Source organism: Ricinus communis, chromosome 2 (assembly GCF_019578655.1).
Source record: "Ricinus communis isolate WT05 ecotype wild-type chromosome 2, ASM1957865v1, whole genome shotgun sequence".
Classification (NCBI taxonomy): Eukaryota; Viridiplantae; Streptophyta; class Magnoliopsida; order Malpighiales; family Euphorbiaceae; genus Ricinus; species Ricinus communis.
In genome coordinates this window covers 4,792,012-4,813,744 of record NC_063257.1, presented here as the reverse complement: position 1 = coordinate 4,813,744, position 21,733 = coordinate 4,792,012, and the positions used below count along the sequence as shown (strand labels likewise).

Here is a 21,733-nt window from a genome sequence, read left to right as displayed (position 1 = left end):
TTATTAGAAACCTTTTTTCTTATTGGAGGAAGAGTATTCAATTAGCAAGTTGACAGTAAAATAACAAACATAATTATTATTTTGGAGGCCCATTATCTTTCTGAATCCTCAAACCGAAGCAAATTAAGTAAAGAGCACTAGTATTTTGACAGCTCTAATAATCAAAATCAGGTAACGAGTTGGTCGTCAATGTTTTGACAATGACAATAGCCTCCTGTCACTTTAGCCCTTACCCACCACACCCTTTCGAAAACCTTAAACACACATGAATCCAAAAACACCTCCATTTTTTGGGGGGGGGACAACACAACACAACACAACACAAGGGCTATTCCTCAAAATATAAAAGCCCAAAGCTTCCACTTTCCACTTCCCCATAAAAAGAAAATTACTAGTAATAAAAATATCTTTTATTTCCTTTTCCATTTTCCAAAAATCTTTTAGATTTTAAAATAAACAAACAGAAAAAAAAAAAAGGTTTATAGATTTCCTAAAATAAACACGAATACATAAATTATTCCTAATTTAGAAACTACGGTATACGAATCCCATATACCCCACGCGTCAGTGATCTATACGGTGGACGGCGCTTTGATCTAAACTTTCTTTTTTAAACCAATTATTTATTGGACGACGTGTAACCAGTAAGCGGTTTTCATTAGCGGTTTATGGTTTTCCTGAAATACGCTTTCCTTATATAGGTGGTTTGATGATGTATCTTAATCTTACTAGCCAACATTTCTTCTTTTCTATCTCTCCAAAACGACGTCTCTGAAATCTCTCCAGGTAATCTTCCTTTCTTTTGTTTTTTATTTTTATTTCTTATTTTGTCACTCACTCTCCCCCGATATATATATATATATATATATATATATAAAGTTAGATTTTTTTTTTTTAATCTCTCGTTTCTATTTTCTTTTTTCTAAATATGAAAATTTTTGAGAGTATAGAGCAAACAGAAGGAGTAGTGTGATTATAAATTGATATGGGGAGAGGGAAGATAGTGATAAGAAGAATAGACAATTCCACAAGCAGGCAAGTGACGTTTTCAAAAAGAAGGAATGGATTATTGAAGAAGGCAAAGGAGCTCGCGATTCTTTGTGACGCTGAAGTTGGAGTTGTGATATTTTCTAGCACCGGCAAGCTCTACGATTTCTCTAGCTCCAGGTCATTAATCAAGATCTCTTTCTTCATTATCTTATCTTTTTCTTTTTTCTTTTTTCTTTTCTGCTTGCTTGCTTGATTGCTATATCTGTTATGTGAGATTAATTTGTTTATAATTTAATTACGTTATATATGATGATTTGTGTTGCTGTTCTTGCTGTTTGTTTTGTTTATTTCAGTGCTTTTTCAATTGTTTAATGTTTCGAATTGCTCTAGCTTATAGATATTGTGATTTTATGATGCAAAGATTCTTAGGATATATATTGCTGATATGATTTGATCCAAAAGTTTGTGCATGGATGCTTATCTTGTTTAAGTGTAAATGATTATTTGAAATTTAATTATCGACTTATATATATATATATATATATATATATATAAAGAGAAAGAAAAAAGTTTAGGAAAGTAGCATTTTAGATAATTTAATTAGGACTAAGTGTACGGATTAGTATAAAACTATTTTTGGAATAGTGTAAATATTTACAAATACGAGATCCAATTACACTTTTTGATGATTTCTTAGAGCAACAGATAGCATTAACATTTGAAGATGATCTGAGTTATATAAGAATAGGAATTAGCGAGATTCTAATTGAGCATTGCCTATTGCTGATTGAAAACCTCAAGAATAATTAATGTAATTCACTAGGTATTGGCCTAAGAAACCTGTTAGGAACTGAGAATCTCTTTATATCTCAACTGACAAACCTTTTATCTATAACTAGGAAAATACAAAGACAAGAATGAGCAGACTTCAATGTAAAAACTATAAACATTGATGCAGCTCTTAGATGAAATTTTCACTAACCGCTATATTCCTCTAGAGCTTAAACTCGAACTCTGATTAAATGCAAGAACCTAAAGAACTACAGCTAGCTCGGATGAAAAAGTACTTAAAAGATAATATTACCTAACAAAATCACTCCAAATTGATCCTACATCTAGCTGGCTACAGGTTTTGTTTTTAATTATATGAAGTGTCAACTTACGCTTATCTTTCAATGTCCTTCCTTCCAAGTCAGTTCTCTTAGGTAGCTTTCGAGTCTTTGTATTTGCTTAACCTAATGCAACTATAATATTGTAGGAATCAACAATGTCTTAACATTCTTTTGACTGAGATAGAGAAGGTCAATATGGATACCCGTATAAAGATCTAGGGAAAAAATATATATATATATATATATATATATATATATATATATATATATATATAAGAAAAATAAAGAGGACAAAGGTTTTTATTATAGGGCATAAACGTTACAAAAAAAAAAAAAAAAAATTCTTGAAGGTCTTAAAATAGTTCCTATTTACTACGTATTGGCTTATGATTTTCTAGATTTGAATCATGCGAAAGTAGACATCCTTAACAAACGGAGTTTCGAGCATTTATGGCTCTAGCTCAATAGCAACTTTGCCTTTGAAGCTAGGAACTAGAATTCGTGCTGAATAACAAACTATTTGTGGCTCCACATCAGCTTAGCAAATAATAATTCAGTGCGAGAAAGTTATTTTGGTGGATTCACTTGTAAATAATCAAAAGGGTCACTTAGATTTAAAACATGTTGCGTTTCATGGTCCTTTGGATATTATGTGAAGTGAATGTGTCGCACTGTTGCTTCTATATACGTGAAATGCACATAGGTGAATAGCAAGGAATATTTACATTAATTTGCAGGTCCTTTTCCACTTCTCCTTTTCATGATGTACATATATAGGCTTGAAATCTCGAATATGTTAAATATTTTCTTTCCAAGAAAATGACTGTGAAAATTGAACTCTCTAGTATACATGAATTAGGAAACTTCGATGCAACGTGTAGGCATGTTATAGTTTAAGCTGTCCAATTCAAAATTTGACGATAGTGTTGTAGTAAAGAGTAAACATAATTAGTAACAAGTGGTGCTAGTAATTAAGACTGATGGAACAAAAATTTGGAGTTTATAAGTCTCGTGTTGCTTTTAAATTCCAGCGATCAAGGTGGTGGGTGGATTTATTTGGATTCGAGGCGATTACTATGGCTTGGTAGCAAGATGTAGTGGCTGGTGATACAAATCTTGGTTATAAGTAAACGGGAATGGAAAGAGGCAATGGAAATCGAGACACAATACTATGCGATACAGGAGTATAAAATTTTAAAAATTTCTGCGCAATCTAAATACCAATTATTTTGACAACCACTAAAGTGAAGGACAAGGACCTAATTATTTTGTTTATATAATTGTTGAGATAGGCTTATCCTTTTAAATCTGCAGTGGAGATTGCTACGATGTTAGAAATTTGATTTAGTTACTTGTACCCTTAAGAAATTTCTGCTATTAGAAAAAGATACACAAAAACTTTATCCTTTTGATAATTAAGCAAAAGTATTTTTCTAAATTCTAAACCTCAATAAATTTATTTTGTCGAATAGATAGGATAAGCATATTTAACCGCTTGATCCCTACATTAGTTTGGATGATGTTTGACAAATCACATTGATCGAGTCTAGGAATATGCCCTTGTTAGGATTGTAAATAGATAGAGATAAATCAGATTAAACATGAAATTTGATTTTGTTCTAAATTAATTGTAAGAGAGTTTAGTCTAAATTCTTGTGTTGTCACTCAATTTAAAAACATATTTTTCAACATATTATACAAATAACAGGAACATTCTATGAAAATTTTCTATAAGTTATTTTTTTTTTAATATTTTTGGGAATTGCAATGAATTTTTAATTTTTTTGTTTTCTATGTTAGAAAAATAAAAAACTTCCTAAAAATCTGATGAGGGTAGATATTTTTTCCATGCCTAATACAAATATAACTATAAAAAGAATTATAGCAATATATATATATCACATACTAAAAATACATCACCGTTAAGAAACTTGGTTCTAAGAAAACATAAACCAAATAATATCTCTCCCACGTAAAATACATGCGTACATGCAATTCGATTGGGTTTATCATCTTAAACTCAGTGTTGTCATGTCACTCGATTAGAAAATGCAGCATATAATGATTAGTGTAGGAAATATTATCTTTATCACCCTTTCATCCCCCAACTTTTCTGAAGATAAGGAAAAGGAGGAAATGGCATGTTTATCTAAACTTTAGAAGAGAAATAGATATTGAAAATCAGGACATAAATCAAAATGTATTGGAATTAATAAACTAACAATTTTTTCCTATATTTTTTACAATTGTATAAAGGTTTAATTTCAAAATAAATATGACCTTTAGCATTTTTGTGATTTAATAATAAATAATTTAACTATAATTTTTGACAATAAGTATAAGTTTCTTCATTTCTACAATTTAGTATACTGATTAAATTCAGCACAACTTTACTGTTGATTAAGCAACTTGAGTTGCTTGAGTTGATCCATGGGAAAGCTACTTGGAGATTTTCAATTTTGCTCAATGTCAAAAGAGTTTATGAATTTTGATATTTATTTAATTACTACCTTTCATATTTGTACATTGATTTTATAATTAACTGATTAAATAGAAGGTATTTATTATCTAATATTTTTAGTGTATTACTATTTTAATAAATTCATGAATTGCTACCAATAATATCAAATTTTAGTACATAAATGATCCTTTTCAAATAAATTCAGTCATTGGAGTTCAAAATATAAATTAGTAAATTTATAAATTTAGTAATAGAATTTATTGATTAAAAAACTACTTGATCATCATTGATTTATTTCTATTTTATCATTATGAAATCTATTAAATACTTAACCAAGCATTATAAAAGAAATTTTAAAAGATTATTTCTCTCTATAATCCATGAATTATATATGATAAACTATAAAACAATATCTAGCGGCACATACTTTTATAATATATTTTTAAAGAATAAAAGCTTCTTCTCTTTTATATATTTGCCTATTGTATATTTTTAAATTTTCTAAAATATTATCTTTACCAACATACTGATATTGAAAAGTCCTGATTAAATTATAAGAAAATCTGCAGTTTCATGTGCTTTATTTCTTTTAAACAAAATTTTAATTACCTCAGCCAACCCCAGTAGGTATGTCAATATTTGTACTGAATTTTAATTGATACATTGAATTACTAAAATAAAAAAATCCGTATATATGATAAGTATTGTGTATTTTTTATTTTAAATTAAGCCTTGTATAAGTGGATTTAAAGCCAAAATTAGGAATAAAGTTAAATTTGGCAAAGTTTCAATTTAGCAAATTTTTTTAGTTATCTACTTATCTAAATCTTTGGATATTTGGCATAAAAAGCTTATGTTTCATTTGGTAAATCTTTCCCCCTGTCACGGTGGAAAGACCGCAATTATTTTTAGTCAAAGAGGCCTCCTCATAAATTTTGCCTTAAAGAGCTGTCTCATACCCCTATCATCGGAAAATAATAATAATAATAAACAGTAAGAATACAATAATTCTCTTTTTTTTTTCGTTTTTAAATATCAATATATATTTTTTAAAATATTAATTTTATATGTAGAAAGTTATTTTTCTTTTTCACTTTTTACCGTATCTATTCTCTTTTTTTAAATAGAGTGTAATACTCTCTCATTTTTATCTACATATGGCAAATTTAAGTCAAATATTTAAATATTTATATTAAAATGTCCAGAAATTCCAAGAGATAGCTAAATTATCGGTAGCCAAATTAAACTATATTTCTAAAAATTATTGTATGTGAATCATTCTAGAGTATGTTGATGAGAGTTTAAATTCTGCCAATAATCAATGAATGTGTTTTTACCTTGTGATATCCTAATTTTGGCATAATAATCTACTAACATACAAACCATCCGTTCAACTTAGTAGGAATGCATAATCAAGTTTATATAATAGTAATAACAAGAGAAAAAAGAAACATTGAGCTCAATTCAAATTTACCTCTTTAGTTAATGTCGAGTATCGGCCAAATAATTGCGGCTTTAGTAGAATCTCCCAATTGGTTCAATTTTAAATTAGTCTATTGCTTACTTTACCAGAGAGCTTCCTGTTTCCTAGTCATGGCACATAATGTCATTGGCATATTTATCTAGGTGAGTGGGGAAGGGATGGCTAGGTTCTTAGACCACGTGATTATGCTTCCCTTTGTTAAGAACGCCAAAAACAAGCATTGGTCCAGTTTTTTTCCAAATTCAGGGCCCTTTGATAAAGAGAATATCATCCACTTGAAATAATCTAACATTTATTAAGAATTCCGAACCTGGAAAACCCATTACAGAGACAGATTATACAATTGTTTAATAGGTGGAGCACAGTTTTTTGGCTCTGCAAAGATGCATTGTCCAATGATCAATAGTCTCTGATACGATAATGTTCGAAAAAAGAAAAACAAAAAAATCTATGGTACGATAAGGAATATAGATCTGCCTCTTCTTCTTTTAAAAAAGTGGGATCCTCCCAAAAGAGGAAACTATTAAACTACATAAAATATAAATGCAAACACTAACATCTAACTGATGATGTTACGAAACTTTTTTTTTTTTTTCTGAACATCAAGTTACTAAACTTAATTCAAAGTTTAATAAGAGCGATTGTTGCATGCGGTGACAAGGAATTTATTAGTTTATTATTCTTTTATTGTTTTTAGAATTATAAGTTTATTATTCTTGGTAACAAGATATAGACGTGTGATGATGACAACTATTTATTTGTAGGTAAAATATGCTGATCAAACGTTAGTTATTCTCAAATTACACGGATTGTTCTTATATTTTCTTTTTCTTCTACATTACCACTTCTAATGCATTTGGTGGTTCCTGAGATGACATGACCCAAAAATGTGATTATTGACATTCCATTGTCCAAATAATATACTAGATAGAGAAGTACATGCATGCATGTAGACTCAAACCCAGCGATTTCCGAGATGAACATGAATCTCGATAAGCTTAAACTGTTTATATGAGAGAGAGAGAGAGAGAGAGAGAGAGAGACTTATTGTGAAACGCAATAGATAGTGTCATCGTGCATGGGGATGGATGCACCCTTTCCTTTTTTAACTCTGTTCATTTTCGTTCCCCTTTTCTCTTTTGAACTTTTGTAGATGATCTGCATGAAAGCACAAAAATGATGGAATGCAGTCCGTTGTCTTTGCATCTTATCTCTGTGATTTTTGGTTGAATGCAGCAAACAATCTCCATAGATGCTCAATCATGAATCATGTCATTTGAGAAGAATAATTAATCGTTATTGACGGTGGCCCATGCACCATGCTATATAGAGTTAGGACCTTTAGCTTATGTTAGCAGGAGCCTTTTTTTTAATCACTGTTCAGCTCCTTTAGACGATGACATAATATTTAAGATATATACTATTGCAAATTGTGTTAACAGCAATGATTGAGATATGGGCATCATTTTAAATTGCTTTGATGCACTGCCAACTGCCTGCTTCTGTAGGCCTTCACATTCATATATATATATATATATATATATATATAGTTTAAAATTTCTGGTTCATTAATTTAATATCGCTATGGGGTGAGATTTTATATTTCTTGGTTAGGGAGGGAGGGGCTGGGAGAGAGGGTTAGGGGTGTTCGTCATGTCAACCAATGCCTAGGAAGAGAAACCATAACCTGTAACCTTATTAAATGCTCTTTGGTCTCTTGCAACAAATCTAAAGAAAAAGATACTATAAATAATAAATCAGCTTGCGACAAAATCCGCAAACACCAAAAACATAATGTTAATTAGTTAATTTTCATAGTAAAAGGATTTGGTAAAAGATTACTGACATGAGAAAGAAACAAAAAAAAGTGGCCCATAATGGCAACTTCAGTTACACCAGAAGCCTTTGTTTATCAAGACAGAAATGTTATGAGTCCCTATTTTTATAAGACGATAAACACTTCAGCCCTTTTACTTTTAGTTCAAGTTTCGCACTCAACATTATTTTAGTCTTTTCAGTTTTCAAACTTTTTTTTTTTTTTCATTTACATTCCTTATAGATACTGCCCCTTCTCAATTTCTTAATTTTTAATCTCTAAAGCGACCAACCAATTTTATTCACATGAAAATTCTTAAATTTTATTGCAATTTTGTTCATTCATGATATCATTATTGCTGCAAAATCTTTTTAAAAAAAAGAGCTTGCATTTTTTTATTGCATTTAATCATTGTAGCTACATTAAATGTGAGCTAGTTCAATTTTATTTTGATAGCAATAATTATGCAAAAATAAAACTTAAAATCTTTTAATGATTAAAACTGGTTGATAATATTGAAGAGTAAAGAATTGATGAATTAAGAAAGGGTGGTCTGTAAAGAACAATAATGCTGAAAGCACAGTATAAAAAGAACACTCATGGTTGGATGCAGAGCTGAACCAGAAGTAGAACGATTAAAAAATACAACTTAAAGTATTTGTTGCTTTGTAAAGTTTGAAACAAAAACAACTTTGATCTAACAAACACAAAATAAAAGCAGTAATCAATAATTAAATAATTATTCAATTTGAATTTTAATGATATTAATAAATTCTTGCAACGTGCATAAACGGTTACTAAATTTTACATTATAACAAAAATATTTAAATTTTAATTTAAAAAACACATAAACTTATAAATATTTTTTATTAGAAAATACAAAATGTAGTAACCATTCACATAAATTTTCCCTGGAACATTGCCAAAAGAATTCATTTAACAACTATTTAATTCAGCTTTTTATCTTTATTATCTAATATTTCCCCATTTTTTAAAATTCATTTAACAACTATTTAGTTACAACCGTTTATTTTTATTATCTAATGTTTCCCCATTTTGTTTATCTTGGGGTTGAGGGTTTCTTTTTTCCCCTTTTTTAAGCAAACTTCTTTTATTAATATAAAATAAATGGGGAAAAACTATTTTGAGATACAGGTCAGTTTCAAAAAAATTGACTTAATAATCCAAACAACCCAAATATTTATAAAATTTTATTGTTTTAACCAATTCTATAAAAATTATCAATTTAACTATAATTAATCAATTAAGTGCAATTTTAATCTAATTGGATTATTTAACATGGATATCAATTAGAAAATAGAAAATCTAAATTGATAACTCATAATGCCACATTATTTATACGCATTAGTTTTAAATTCTTATTTTCATAATGGTAGTCAATGTACTTAATTTAAACCAGAAATTCAATTCGGATTGACAACATTTGAAGAAGTGATTGATATAGCAAATTTTTGCAAAGTTTTAAATTTTTTGAGCTATTAAGCCTAAAAAAATCATTGTTAGTCGTTTTCACCCAATTGTCCCTACATTTCTCCTTTCCGACTACCTAAATCCTATAACTACGCTATTTTTAGTTTATTTGTAGAGATATAAATACTTCTCAACATAGCCAAGTCACCTCAGATAACCCTTCATTCACATGCTCTCGTAGAATCCTACATTCACTCTTCTATCATTTCCTATCTCTTATTCAAATTCCTCATTATATTAACATAAATCTATTTTACACTGACTATAATTACCAATTGAGCCTATTTTCCTTGCCAAAAAGAGTTGTACACTGATGAAAATTCTTTGCACGTTGTTTGCAGACATTATAAAAACTTCACTTTTGATTTTCAAATTGCAGAAATTCCATAGGCTATCGAGTATTAGGCCAAACTACTTCAGCGGCTTAGAGTCTTTCATAAAATAAACTAGCTACCCAGTCTTTTCAACTTATATGTCGCTATATATTTTTATTTATAAGTTTTTATATGAAATTACATTCTCAAACATAAATGAATATGAAAGCTTTCCCTCAATCATTTTGTGATCACGAAATAAAGAGAAAAAAGGCAACAATCTCAGCCATGAACCCGTCTATCCTCTTCCATCATCGTATTCATCTCCCTTCATGCCATTTTAATGGTTAAGTTAGTCCTTTGGCGTGATGAAAAAAGTTATTAGAGAATGAAGACGAGGATGGGAGAAAATAGGTTTAATGCATGGCTTCATAAATATTTTAGGCTACAGGATGAGATTAGTTTTTCTTATGTCGGGTATTCTTCAATGTACCAGCATTGGTTTTTCTGAGTGTAAAGGGGTATTGCGTTAGATTAAGATCTGTATGAGTGGGATAATACCATCAGGCCTCTGTACGGCATTTTACCTGCCTTTCTATTTTCTTCATAAATGACTAGTTCCACATGCATAATTGATATTCCTTACATCTGGAAATGATATCTCCCAGCTTCTCTAAGTGTACTATTGAAGGGCTTCAAAAATTTATTAGTCTGTCATTAGCAGCATCATTTTCCGGTGCCAAGAGCTCTTGATCCTCATGCATGGGATACCTCATGTTGGCGTTTCCGTTATTTATCAAACCTAGCTTGTGGATATCACTTTCTCAATTGTATCCCTTTCTCTCTATACAACTGAGGATTCTAACCTCTCCTGCTTCGCGACTCCCAAGTACAATGAAGTTCTATAACTTCTTAGGTTCTAAAATGGGGAATGATTGCCTAAAAGTATGAATCATCTAGAACTCTTACCTGACATGCAAAACAACATGAGCTCAAAGGTTGTATGATGCAAAACAGTGGAAAATTTAAACAAAGATCTTAAAAAGAAACATAGAACTTAATCTTCCCGGGTTAGGATATTCGACAACATAGACTATCCAATTGGTGTTTCAATTACATTTAAAAGGCAGAGCATAAGGAATACACAGCATACCGGTGCATGCTTAGTTTCTCCCTTCATATGGGCATCACCAGTTGGGAAGAGATTGGCTCAATTATCTTTGTTTAGTGTCCCTCTCCATTCGAAACTAAATGAAGATAAAAATTGCAAAATTTAGGGCTTGCTCAACTAGAAACTCTGCAAGTACTCGAATATTTGTAAAATATTTATATAGATTTTAATGCCAATAGGTAGAGAAGCTATGCTATTAATTGATAGATTACTGACATATTGAGGGCCGATGTTTTAAAAAAGAAACATGCTCTAGTCCATCATCCCTTAGGACCTGTGGTAGTGGTAGTTCAGCATGTCCAGCACAGAAGGAAAATTTCTAATGATGGCAGAAGCACAAGAAGAAAAGTCAGAAGAGGAAAATCAAGCACCACAAAATAATGACAAGTAAATTGTAGCAAAAATGTAAGAGCTAATTAATTTGTGAGAGATTAAAATATTGAAGAAGCTGATGTCACAATTACATAAAGGCCCCCTGTTCTCTCAAAAGTTGATAAATTGCAACTCACCATCTGCTACTCATGTATCCATTAGAACTCAACAGGAGGGTCCTTGCAATTAACCTAGTCTTCTGATCTGTTTTTTGATTTCTGTAGCCTCCAGTTCCCCCATTTCGCTGTTGTACATTTGGTCTAGTCATCTAGTTATAGCAGGAATATCGTGGAAGTTTGTAATGATTTAGTATGCCATGACAGGCCATACATACATGTAGAATCAAACTAGATGAGTAGGGGAATAAACATTTTCTTTTCCCCTTTTGTAGGGCAAGAAGGGTGCTTGTTGAAGTTATAATTGGTTACGGTCTACCTATGTTGGAATATTCAAGGAAGAAAATTAGAATACCTTACTGTGCTCTACACAACAGTTTTAGATTGAATGGATGGTAACTAAAATCTCACTACTACAGTGAAATGAATGTATGCAACTCTGGAAAGCACAGTGAGCTACACTGTTAGGTAGTTTTCAATTCATTCATCCAGCAAACAGGAAAACATCGCAAACCCAATAATTCGATAATTTGATATTCTTAGTTGCCATTAATACTTTCCTAAAAAAAAAAGGAGTAACTATATATATCAGATACCTATCCCTCTGTCTCAAAAACATTTCTCATCTCTCTTTCAAGGATTATCTTGTTCTCTTGTTCTACCTCTTATACAGGCCCTTTAGTCTGAATTCCATTGCAACAGAAATTCACCTAATTCAAACTCCTGAAGTTCTTATAGCTTCCTGGGAAATTTATGTGCATATCCCATCCCCAGGGAGTTCTGACATTATTTTACATGCTAGCATGCTAAGCTTGACTAATCTAAACGCCAAAGACACATTTGCAGAAAGTCTTGACATTCATAAGCTAATGGTATTTGTTTGGACAGGAGAACTTTTGTGGAGCTAGGCCATAAACTTGCTGAATTAAAAGCATGAAGAAGTTTCAGAAAAATAACTCAAAACAATAGAAATGACACTTATCACATAATGTTGTGATAGATTAGGGACAAAAAGAACTTACACTGAGAGAGAGAGAGGCGTAGAAGAAAGTTGCAAATGTAGTGACATACATTCAATTTAGCTCTCATTTGATAGTTTAGTTCCTGCAAGGTGAACTTCCTAATTTGCAGAAATGGTGAATAACATAAGCTAAAATTAGGACTATCAGCATCAAAGATTGTGTGTCAAAGTAAGCAAATACATTAACCAATGTCAACTCAGAAATTGGAGTTTCTTAATAGATGTCAGCTGTAACGGACATCTGCATCATACAATATATGAATCACAACAGCTCGAATGAAAACAAGAATGTGGTAAATCAATTGTGTTGTCAAATAAGCGAAAGATACGACAAATCATATCTTTTTATTTATGCATAAATTATCCACGTGGTGATCAGTGACATTTTAGTCTTCAATGTTGTTAAAAGTTGATCAGTGAGTACAGTATTTATCTCTAACAGATGAATCTGTTTTTACAGCATGAAATCAATAATTGAAAGATACAACAAATCAAAAGAGGAAAACAATCAGACGGGGAACCCAATCTCGGAAGTGAAGGTATCTACATACCAGTCCCCTTTCTCTGTCAATTTATTTATAATTATTTAATATATGCTTGATAAAACATCATATTTTCAAGGCATCCACTCTTGACCATGAGCCTGGGCCCACCAAGCATGCTAAACTTTCTTGCTTTCCCTAAACAAATTTGTTACCAGGAGCAACATACACAATATTTTCTTTTTCAAAATTTTGCCAACTACATGTGAGAAAGATTTCTTCCCATCACATGATGAGAATCTATGCCACAGGCCTTTGTTATGGTTGCGAGAGAACATAAAAGACATGAAACATGAAAGGAAAATTGGTACCATGATTAGATTTTAGAAACAGTTTTGAAACTTGGGAAGCATATTTTAAACAGTTTTGAAACTTGGGAAGCATGTATTTGTTGCAAGATTGAAACATCTTGACATAGGACTAATATATAAAACATGGTTTTTTATTAAAAAAAGAAGATCTTAGAAAATGAAATTGCATTTTTCCCATCACATGATGAAAATCTAAATCTGCTGTAGATATTCTAAAGGGAAAGAAATGGCACAAACAAATCTGCAGTCAGACTTAATTTAGAGGCCTGATTTTGAAAAAGGATCAGTATCAAGCACCAGTAGATAAATGTGAATACATAAGCAGCAGCGAAAAACTTTCAACAACGAGGAGTAGTTTAGTATTCTTGTATCTAAAATTGAAACTCCCACACTGTTGAACCGCAAGCATCCAAACACTTTGATCATTGTTACAACCACCCTTTTCTTCTCCAGTCAATCATAAACAGCACTACACCAGATCAACAGTAAGTAGAACTATGTACGTACATAACTAACATGTATCATGCTATTAAGAAGATAAACACTATATCCAACAAAAGTTTTGCTCTTTTACTGATTCAAGTTCATAAGAATAACTACATATCATGTTAGCCCATAACATACCGTAGAACTCCTCCATTGTCTAGACTTGGGACTGGTGATACCTAGTTAGAGTTATTTAAAGATGTAGATAGAATTACCATAAGCATACTTCTCAATACTAGAAGACTGTGAGCCATGTTGCTTGCTCTTGAGATATGAATACACTTTCTGATACTTACCATCAAATTATGCGGAAAACCTCATGCATTGTACAGCTCTTCTGGTGTCTGTCATGTTCATGCATCACTGGTTGCCCTTGAATTAAATCCTGAAAGCATAGTGACTCGATCATGAGACAATGCAAAACTAGACACCAAGTTTATCCAAAGATTATCCATAGCCACAAAGATTAAGAGGGGGGAGGAAAATCAGACATGAAAAAGTTCATGGTCCTATCTGTTCCATTTCAGTTATATAATTAGAAAAAAGAAAAAGCAATTGTCCTGGTGTAGTCACAAAACCAAAATCAAAGGTATAACATTATTATATTTTACATTTGTTAGTTCTGGCAAAGAGAGGCAGCAATGTTGAGGCAACAACTGCAGAACTTACAAGAAAATCATCGGTATGACTTTTCTCTTTGAAAATTGATTAGTCTGTATGAAGAAAGAATGAACTTAGAAAATATAAGAAATTGAATCCTTTTGATGTGTAAGGCATGCTATTATTTATGACCTGTCTTCACATATTTACTTTTGTTTGAACCTTTACACCTGAGGCAGTGGCTCCTCTCGCCAATCTCATCTCCCCAGAAAAAGAAAGAAGGGCGAGGGAGTGAGGTGCCAAGACACATACATATGGCTAAAAGCACAATACCAGAACTGAATAGACTCTATATTCTGGTACAAATGCTTGTGTTAACATATGTTGATCATAACATGGCGTAGACTCTGTTGGACATGCACATTTAATAACAAATTAGCTGCAGCCTACAGCTTACCTACGTCCTCATTTTATGTCCATTTATTAGATCAACACATCAAAAACCATACTATGTCTCCATGTCGACAGAGAGAGAAGGGCAGGACATTACGCAGTGGTAATTTTATTGAACTAAACTCGAAGTAGTATGACTTGCATAACCCAACTAGCACACCCATGACCCTCCTTTCCCCTTTCATCCAATCCCCATCAGAAAAGAAGAAAAGAAATACTGCAAAATATTCAAGCCCAGGACTTGAACCATGTACCTGCATTCAGGAAGCCATAACTAATATGCATTAGACTTTAATCTTAATGAAAAATCTCTAAAGCCAATTCACATTCTAAGTTCATTTTCGGAATAATTTTCACTGCTTTAAAAATGTTAATGGCTGATTTAATCATTATTATAGCCTAAAGTCTATCAAAACCTTCACAAATAATGCCCAACTCCATATAAGTGTTTAAGAGAGAAATTAGTTAATGCATTTTGGAGCGCTTCTTTTACATCATGAACACGCTACATCAGGCAACCATAAGTTGCTGCAGAAAATTATTATGGTACCTAAAATTAAGACTTAAGGATATATCTAATGGACCTTCCTGTAGTTTACTGATTTTATAGAGGCCTCCAGACTAGTTTTAATAGAAGATATATCTATTACTTCTTCATAGATGGTTCATTTGTTAAGAAAGACTAAACCACCAAGAGTACCCACACTTGAAAAACCAACATGTTCAAGAAACTTTGAAACAGAAAAACTAGAAAGAACATGATAATTTCATCGAACAGGAAAAAAGATTCAAAAAGAATTCCACCAGAGATATTGAATTCATATGAAAACAATGGAGAACTATAGCAAGTATGTGCAGAGTTCCAGACTAGAATATGAGGAATTTACCAAGTATTTTCTCACTACAGACAAACTAGCTTTTAAAAGAAGAATAAGGTATCCATGATAAATAACACAAGACTTCAGTAAATCTTACTAATATCAGCAGCTACACATCCATAGAGAACCAATTATTATAATTAGAAGCAAGGGTTCATCTCATTATGTATGTCTTCCCTAACAAAATTAAGAATTCCTAACAAAATTAAGATACTAATTTCCATGGAACAATAACAGGCAAATGATGGGTGAAGAGCTTTCTGGCTTGAGCATTAAGGAATTACAAAATTTGGAGGGTCGACTGGAAATGAGCCTCCGTGGGGTTCGTATGAAGAAGGTTGGAAGTCTTAACATTCAGGATTCAGATTTTCAAACCCTTGCACGCTAAAGATATTTATGCTACTGACATTTATCTTTTACCTCTTTAGGACCAACTTTTGATGGATGAAATAGAAGAACTAAACAGAAAGGTAGACCTTTGAGACACTATCCACAAATTTAAATTTCATAGTTCCCAGTTCAGTAGCTAAACTTCTCATTTCTTTTGCAGGGGAACCTCATCCACCAAGAAAATGTGGAACTCTATAAGAAGGTAAACCTAATTCGTCAAGAAAACACGGAATTGTATAAGAAGGTAGAGGTTTGGATAAGTAATGCTATCTTCAATTATCCTTGGAAGTATAAATCAAATCGTCAGTCCCAAATCCTACATGAAAACAAGAGATGTTTGCATATGAATCTCATTCGAAATTTGTGTATCCCAGGTTTATGGAACAGGGAACACAAATGCAGCAAATAGAGATTACCTTAGCACAAATGGTCTGGGAATTGGGGAGGAACCAAATGTACCAGTCCATCTTCAGCTTAGCCAGCCGCAGCAACAGAATTATGACCCACCAGCAAGAACAACAAAATTGGGGTATAATCCTCCACATAACAAGTATTTTCATTTCATCTAACAGTTGTTTTCCCATCATCTTGATGCCAAACCCCTTTTTCTTTGACAACTGCAGCAGATTACAATTGCAATAGCGAAGAAGATGCATCTACTGGAAATGAAAGTTCCGTGATATTAATGGCTTTTAAAATGTACAACTATGCTTCTATCAGTGCCACGTGGTATGCGTGCCACTAACCATTCAACAGACAGACTTTGGTTGATGAGAACTTTAGCATGTGTATGATAACAGATAACCAAGGAAACCAGCAGCTTCTGTAAAGAGAAAATTAAGTATAATAAAGAGAAGATGAAACTGCACTCTATATGCATGAGATTATATTATGTGACCATATAACAAGCACCATTGCATTAGGGATGATTTACAGTAGTTAAAACACAAAGCAGCTATATGCATCGAGTGATATGGTAGAATTGAACACATACACCAGCATGAAAAGACTTCAGGGAGGTAGGGATACTGAGAAGTAAAGGTAGAAGTATAATTAACAAAATACTTGGCAAAAACAACAGCTTTTTAACCTGTTTCTCTGCTTTTCACTTCAAATAATTCATAAAGGAAAGTGCTATTATGTTTACTTTCTCAGAGTTAGTGATTACTCCGTCAACAACTTCTGATCCCATGATCAGTCTGCTATAGCAATTGTCTCTGCCCACCGACACAATAATCTATTCAAATAGTAAATCTTTCTTTAAAAGAATGACGAGAAACCAATGTATCAGCACAAACAATTAAATCAAAAGAACATAGAGAAAAGGTAAATTTCAAGCACAAAGAAGAAAGACATGTTAACTAGCAGCTACTACCAGGATAAAATAAATATGGGAGGAAGGCGGGGCAGCACTATATACCCCTACTTTCTTGTAATGACATAAATGCAGCTTTATAAAAGAATTACTATAGTGGTAAAATATGGGATAATTTTTGTGAGTTATTATTTCCTTTCTTTATTACTATTTCCATGTTTTCTATTCGCAGACTGATCATGAGATAGGAAAACTAGGGAAAGAAAAACTTTGATACTAACCGCTGGTTTTCTTTTTATGCTCATGATTTGGACAGAAGATCACCTTATTCAAAGCAAAAGTGGCAAAAGAATCTTCTTAAGCCCAGCTTCAGGACATAGAAAATTCAGATGTCACACTAAGTAGCTGTCATTGGCTTATAACCAGTTTTCCATTAAGAAGATTTTCGGATTGGAAACCGCAACTTCAAAGAGAGAAGTAACAGATAGCAAGCAATAAGTGGAGCACAAAGAGCATCTATTGTTCAACTTTCAGAATCTGTACTGCCATCTAGCAGGATATATTAAGGAAGAGTGGAAGACTGTTATACATATTTTTTCCAAAGCAAGATTCAGTACCGATGCCAAGTATGGGATGCAGGAACTATTTGACAAACAGTTGTTCAGAAAAGGATAACACAAAATTCAGCATTCATTATTAACTCCCCTACAAGCAGGACAAGCAAATTGAGCCTGTTTCATCTCACACTACATGCAGGTAAGAGAAAAGCAGTAAAATATTTCTCAATAGTTTGATATTTCCAAATTTAATGATCATTTCTCTTCCTTAGCGAATGAAAAAATCATTATTCTACAGCAGTGCATCAGCTTATTCATACTAGATATGGTCAAACGATCTTGATGGGCTCTCTCCAAGCTTCTCTTAAAATGTAGAGTTTCCACCTTCATATGAATACATTTGCTCCTTGCTAAATTCTTGTAGTTCTTCATAACCATCTCAACAGCATTATCCATATAAGTTCTTCACAGCCTAATATTGACTACCATAATTATAGCTAGCATACTCCAGGTTTAGCTTAGTTTCACAAGCATATTGTGTTCATATAAACCCATCAACCTTGTTCCTACTATACCATTATTATTATAATAAGACAAATAAATCTTTTTTGGAAAGGTTGTTCATGGTTCAGTTTGGTAGGTTCTAACCAAACCAATTTGAACAGTCTACAAGGAATTCAAACTATATCGAAACTAAGTAATGATACAATCCGTCCAAAACAAAACCATCTAACTTTGGCTTATATAGTTGATTTGGTCAGTTTACTTTATTAATGAAGTTTGACATAATACTAAGTTTCTTTTCTAAAAATATGAGTGAAGTGATAAAATTATATATCATAGAAGTTGATGAAGTAATTAATTGACATATCATGGAGTTGAATTATTTAAATTTACATTTTTGATAAAATAAAAAAAACGCAACGCATTTGATTCATTAAACTAAAGTGTATTTTTTATTAATTTTAGAAAATAAAATGCCATTACTATAATAAATTCTCTTATAAAATCATAAAAAATATAAATATAAGATGAAATTAACATGTTATAGTAGTAGTACGGCTCAATTTGCAAAATTAGTTTCATACTTTATAATAACACCTTTCTATAATGATGATATCTATTTGCATTCCAACTCAATTAAAAGCTATATACACACATGTTTTTGAAATATGAAATAGTTGTATTGTATTTAAGCATACATATTAGTTTCCATCAGTAAATTGGCCAATTTTATCAATATAATGAGCACACTATTCAGATTAGAACTGTGGCACGAGAAGGCAGAAGGCCTGTGATCACAAGGGTTAAAGTTGGGACTGGGACTATTACTAGGTAAAAATAGGATATCACAATCCCTAGCAAAGGAGATAGGAAGAGTAGTAACTAGAAAATGGAGGAGTTCTAGACTAAAATTGAGAAATTAAAAGAATTTGATAAAATTGAAAGGAAAAGAAAGGGAACTGTGAAGGCTTGGATTTTTTTTCTCCTTTTGTATTTAGGCTATATTATAAAATTAGCATTTTATGAACTCCAGATATGGAACTGTTAAAACAATTATGTTGAACCAATTAATCTGTGAATAGTGTTACTACATTAACTAGTTAAAAGAAAATGGAAAAACTACTACCTCAGATATTCATATCACAAGCCAAATGGAACGAGTAAGAAAAGGAAATATTTCTTTCGCGCTAGTCATAGAATGCAAATTTTCATGGTTATAAATCACAGCCATCTGCTCTAACAACCTATGCTAGCTAAAATCAACTTAGAGACATAAGATAGAGAAAGGATATGTGTAATAGCAAGCAATCAAAATCCACATCAAGCAAGTTACTATAAGAAAGGGGGGGGAAAGGCAACATAAGTTCCACACTCAAAGAATTACAAGTGATGATGATGTTAATACTACTATATCTGATATAGCTAAGGTGCTACTTGAACTTCTACTTGAAACTTAATTTATCGCAACTCAAACTAAATGACTAAACAGGGAAAGGTAACAAAGAAATGGAGATTTGCAACCTTAAATATTGTCTTAGAGAAAAATTTCAATCAAGTGGCACAATAACCTTGAAAGAAGCAAAAAATAAAAGAACGATACAGATTATAAAAGAGGCAGCGACTTGAAAATTCAAGTGTGTAGCAATAGAACAAAAAGAAGGCCAAAAAGAACATACTTGATAATTAACAGTGTGCACAAATTACATGTTTGTGTCCCCTCTGAACATTTCAGCAGCGCAATAATTAAGATCAGTTAACTCGCTATACAAGTCTGTCAGGGATTCAACATTTTGAAATAGAAGATGGTTAACTCAATATTTTATGTGTTCTTTCACTAATCACCAAATAAAACTAGCACACATTTAACAACTCTCACACAGCACAAATCATATAGTTCCTTTTCTTTTTTTTTTACATTTATAATGAAACACGTAAACATATAACATATCATTCGATGATTAAGGTCTAATTGAACTCAAATTAAAGCTGTACAGGCAGAAGATAAAGGTAAACGGTGCTAAACTAAACACTGTACCAAAAACGGCAAAAAGAAGAATATCAAAAAGGTACCGTCAAAAAGTTCCTGAAAGCCAAACGGCATCAGACTTTGTTGTCCCTCTAAAATATCTGCTGCCAAAAACTCAATCTGTGAAAAAATAAAAAGAAAAAACGTTAATCAAAAAAATAAAATGAAAAAAAATAAAAAGAGCTACCGCTGATGAGTTTCGTACAAAACACTTGAACATAAAGAAAATGTTCCGTTTTAGAACGGAGAAAGCTACAGAAATGAAATCAAAAGGAAGGTAGGTAGGGTTTAAGGTAAGAGTGCATGTGAATAAATAAACCTTCTCAGTTCATTCATTTACTTAAACTTTCTCAGTAACCAAACGGATCTTACAGAAACGAAAAGAAAATTAACAGGAGCAGAACTAACAGTTAATAACCGATTCAAGCGATAATCTACGGAAGATAAATCAGCATTAAAGCAATAAATGTACACGCAGTGAGTGATCGAAAAGAGAGGACTCTAATAAATTTGCAAACAAGATAAACAGGAAAAAGAAAAAACGCCAATCGATATCTGTGAAAGGAGAATGAAAAATAATCCAACAAGCAAGCATGTAACGAGAGATCTATTTAGAGTAATAGAGAGAGAAACACGAATTTTACAACAGATGAAGTGTTTTTAGAGAGAGAAATAGAAAATATCTGGAAACAAAGTCACTTTTTGCAGTGTGGGGGAGACTGTAACAGAGGATGCCCCCACTTGATCTCTCCACGTAATCAATTAAATCCAATTTGTGCTTTTTTATTCAGCGATGATTTTTTTTCCGTTTTTTCTTTTTTATTACTTTTATTTTTATTTTTGCAATTGCCGAGATTCGGATTCTCCTAGACGGTAAATATGGCTCTCTCTGTTTCGGGGGCAGCTGCTGTTTCTCCGCAGCAAACAGACTGTTTCTTTTTTAAATCAAACCGAACCGGCTTCCCTACTCTGGCTCAGTCGCCGCTGCTATTTTAAGCTGGTAAAAGTAGAGCAGCTCATTCTTCAAGCCGTTTCAAGAAAACGTGAAGCTAACGTGGTTAGGCAAACCAACTGCGCAAGAGAAAGATAATTGGCTAACAAACAAGGACACGTTTAATCTTTGAAAATTAGCCACGTTGATCACCTATAAATGCTTGAAAACTAGGTTTTATAACGTGTCGTCTTCAGTTAATCTAGATTGGACACGTAGACGTGTCCTATTTCCTCACCTTGTATTCTTTTGTTCTTTAAACTAACTCTTTTAATCCTGTATTTTGATTTTAATTATATTTTTATCCTTTTAGTTTAAAAATAAATACGAAGT

General features: G+C 32.0%; 1 protein-coding gene and 1 long non-coding RNA gene across 41 annotated transcripts; one reads left to right on the top strand and one right to left on the bottom strand.

The window, feature by feature from the left end:
• Positions 1-262: 262 nt before the first annotated feature.
• On the top strand, positions 263-16,880 carry LOC8280333 (MADS-box transcription factor 23). Of its 5 annotated transcripts, none has more exons than XM_025158814.2 (9): positions 276-786; positions 951-1,167; positions 12,808-12,886; positions 14,307-14,368; positions 15,855-15,954; positions 16,046-16,087; positions 16,168-16,251; positions 16,382-16,536; positions 16,634-16,880. In XM_025158814.2, exons 2-9 carry the CDS (start codon positions 986-988, stop codon positions 16,647-16,649), a joined length of 720 nt encoding a protein of 239 aa, XP_025014582.1. In that variant the 5' UTR covers positions 276-786; positions 951-985; the 3' UTR covers positions 16,650-16,880. The 5 variants fall into 5 exon arrangements, with proteins under 5 accessions (XP_048226594.1, XP_002527350.2, XP_025014582.1 ...); XM_015724300.3 differs by having other exon boundaries at positions 283-786; positions 16,631-16,880; XM_015724301.3 differs by having other exon boundaries at positions 291-786; positions 16,168-16,209; positions 16,631-16,880.
• On the bottom strand, positions 9,814-21,535 carry LOC107261905. 36 transcript variants are annotated; one of them, XR_007214675.1, is made up of 8 exons: positions 20,454-21,535; positions 16,424-16,830; positions 14,744-14,993; positions 14,298-14,399; positions 13,983-14,071; positions 12,349-13,865; positions 11,055-11,645; positions 10,706-10,914 (listed from the first exon to the last, which is right to left on the bottom strand). It is a non-coding gene; the product is annotated as an uncharacterized LOC107261905 (long non-coding RNA). The 36 variants fall into 36 exon arrangements; XR_007214671.1 differs by having other exon boundaries at positions 14,356-14,399; positions 20,454-21,534; XR_007214659.1 differs by lacking the exon at positions 14,298-14,399 and adding an exon at positions 20,060-20,154 and having other exon boundaries at positions 12,349-14,071; positions 16,424-16,663; positions 16,754-16,830; positions 20,454-21,532.
• Positions 21,536-21,733: the final 198 nt, after the last annotated feature.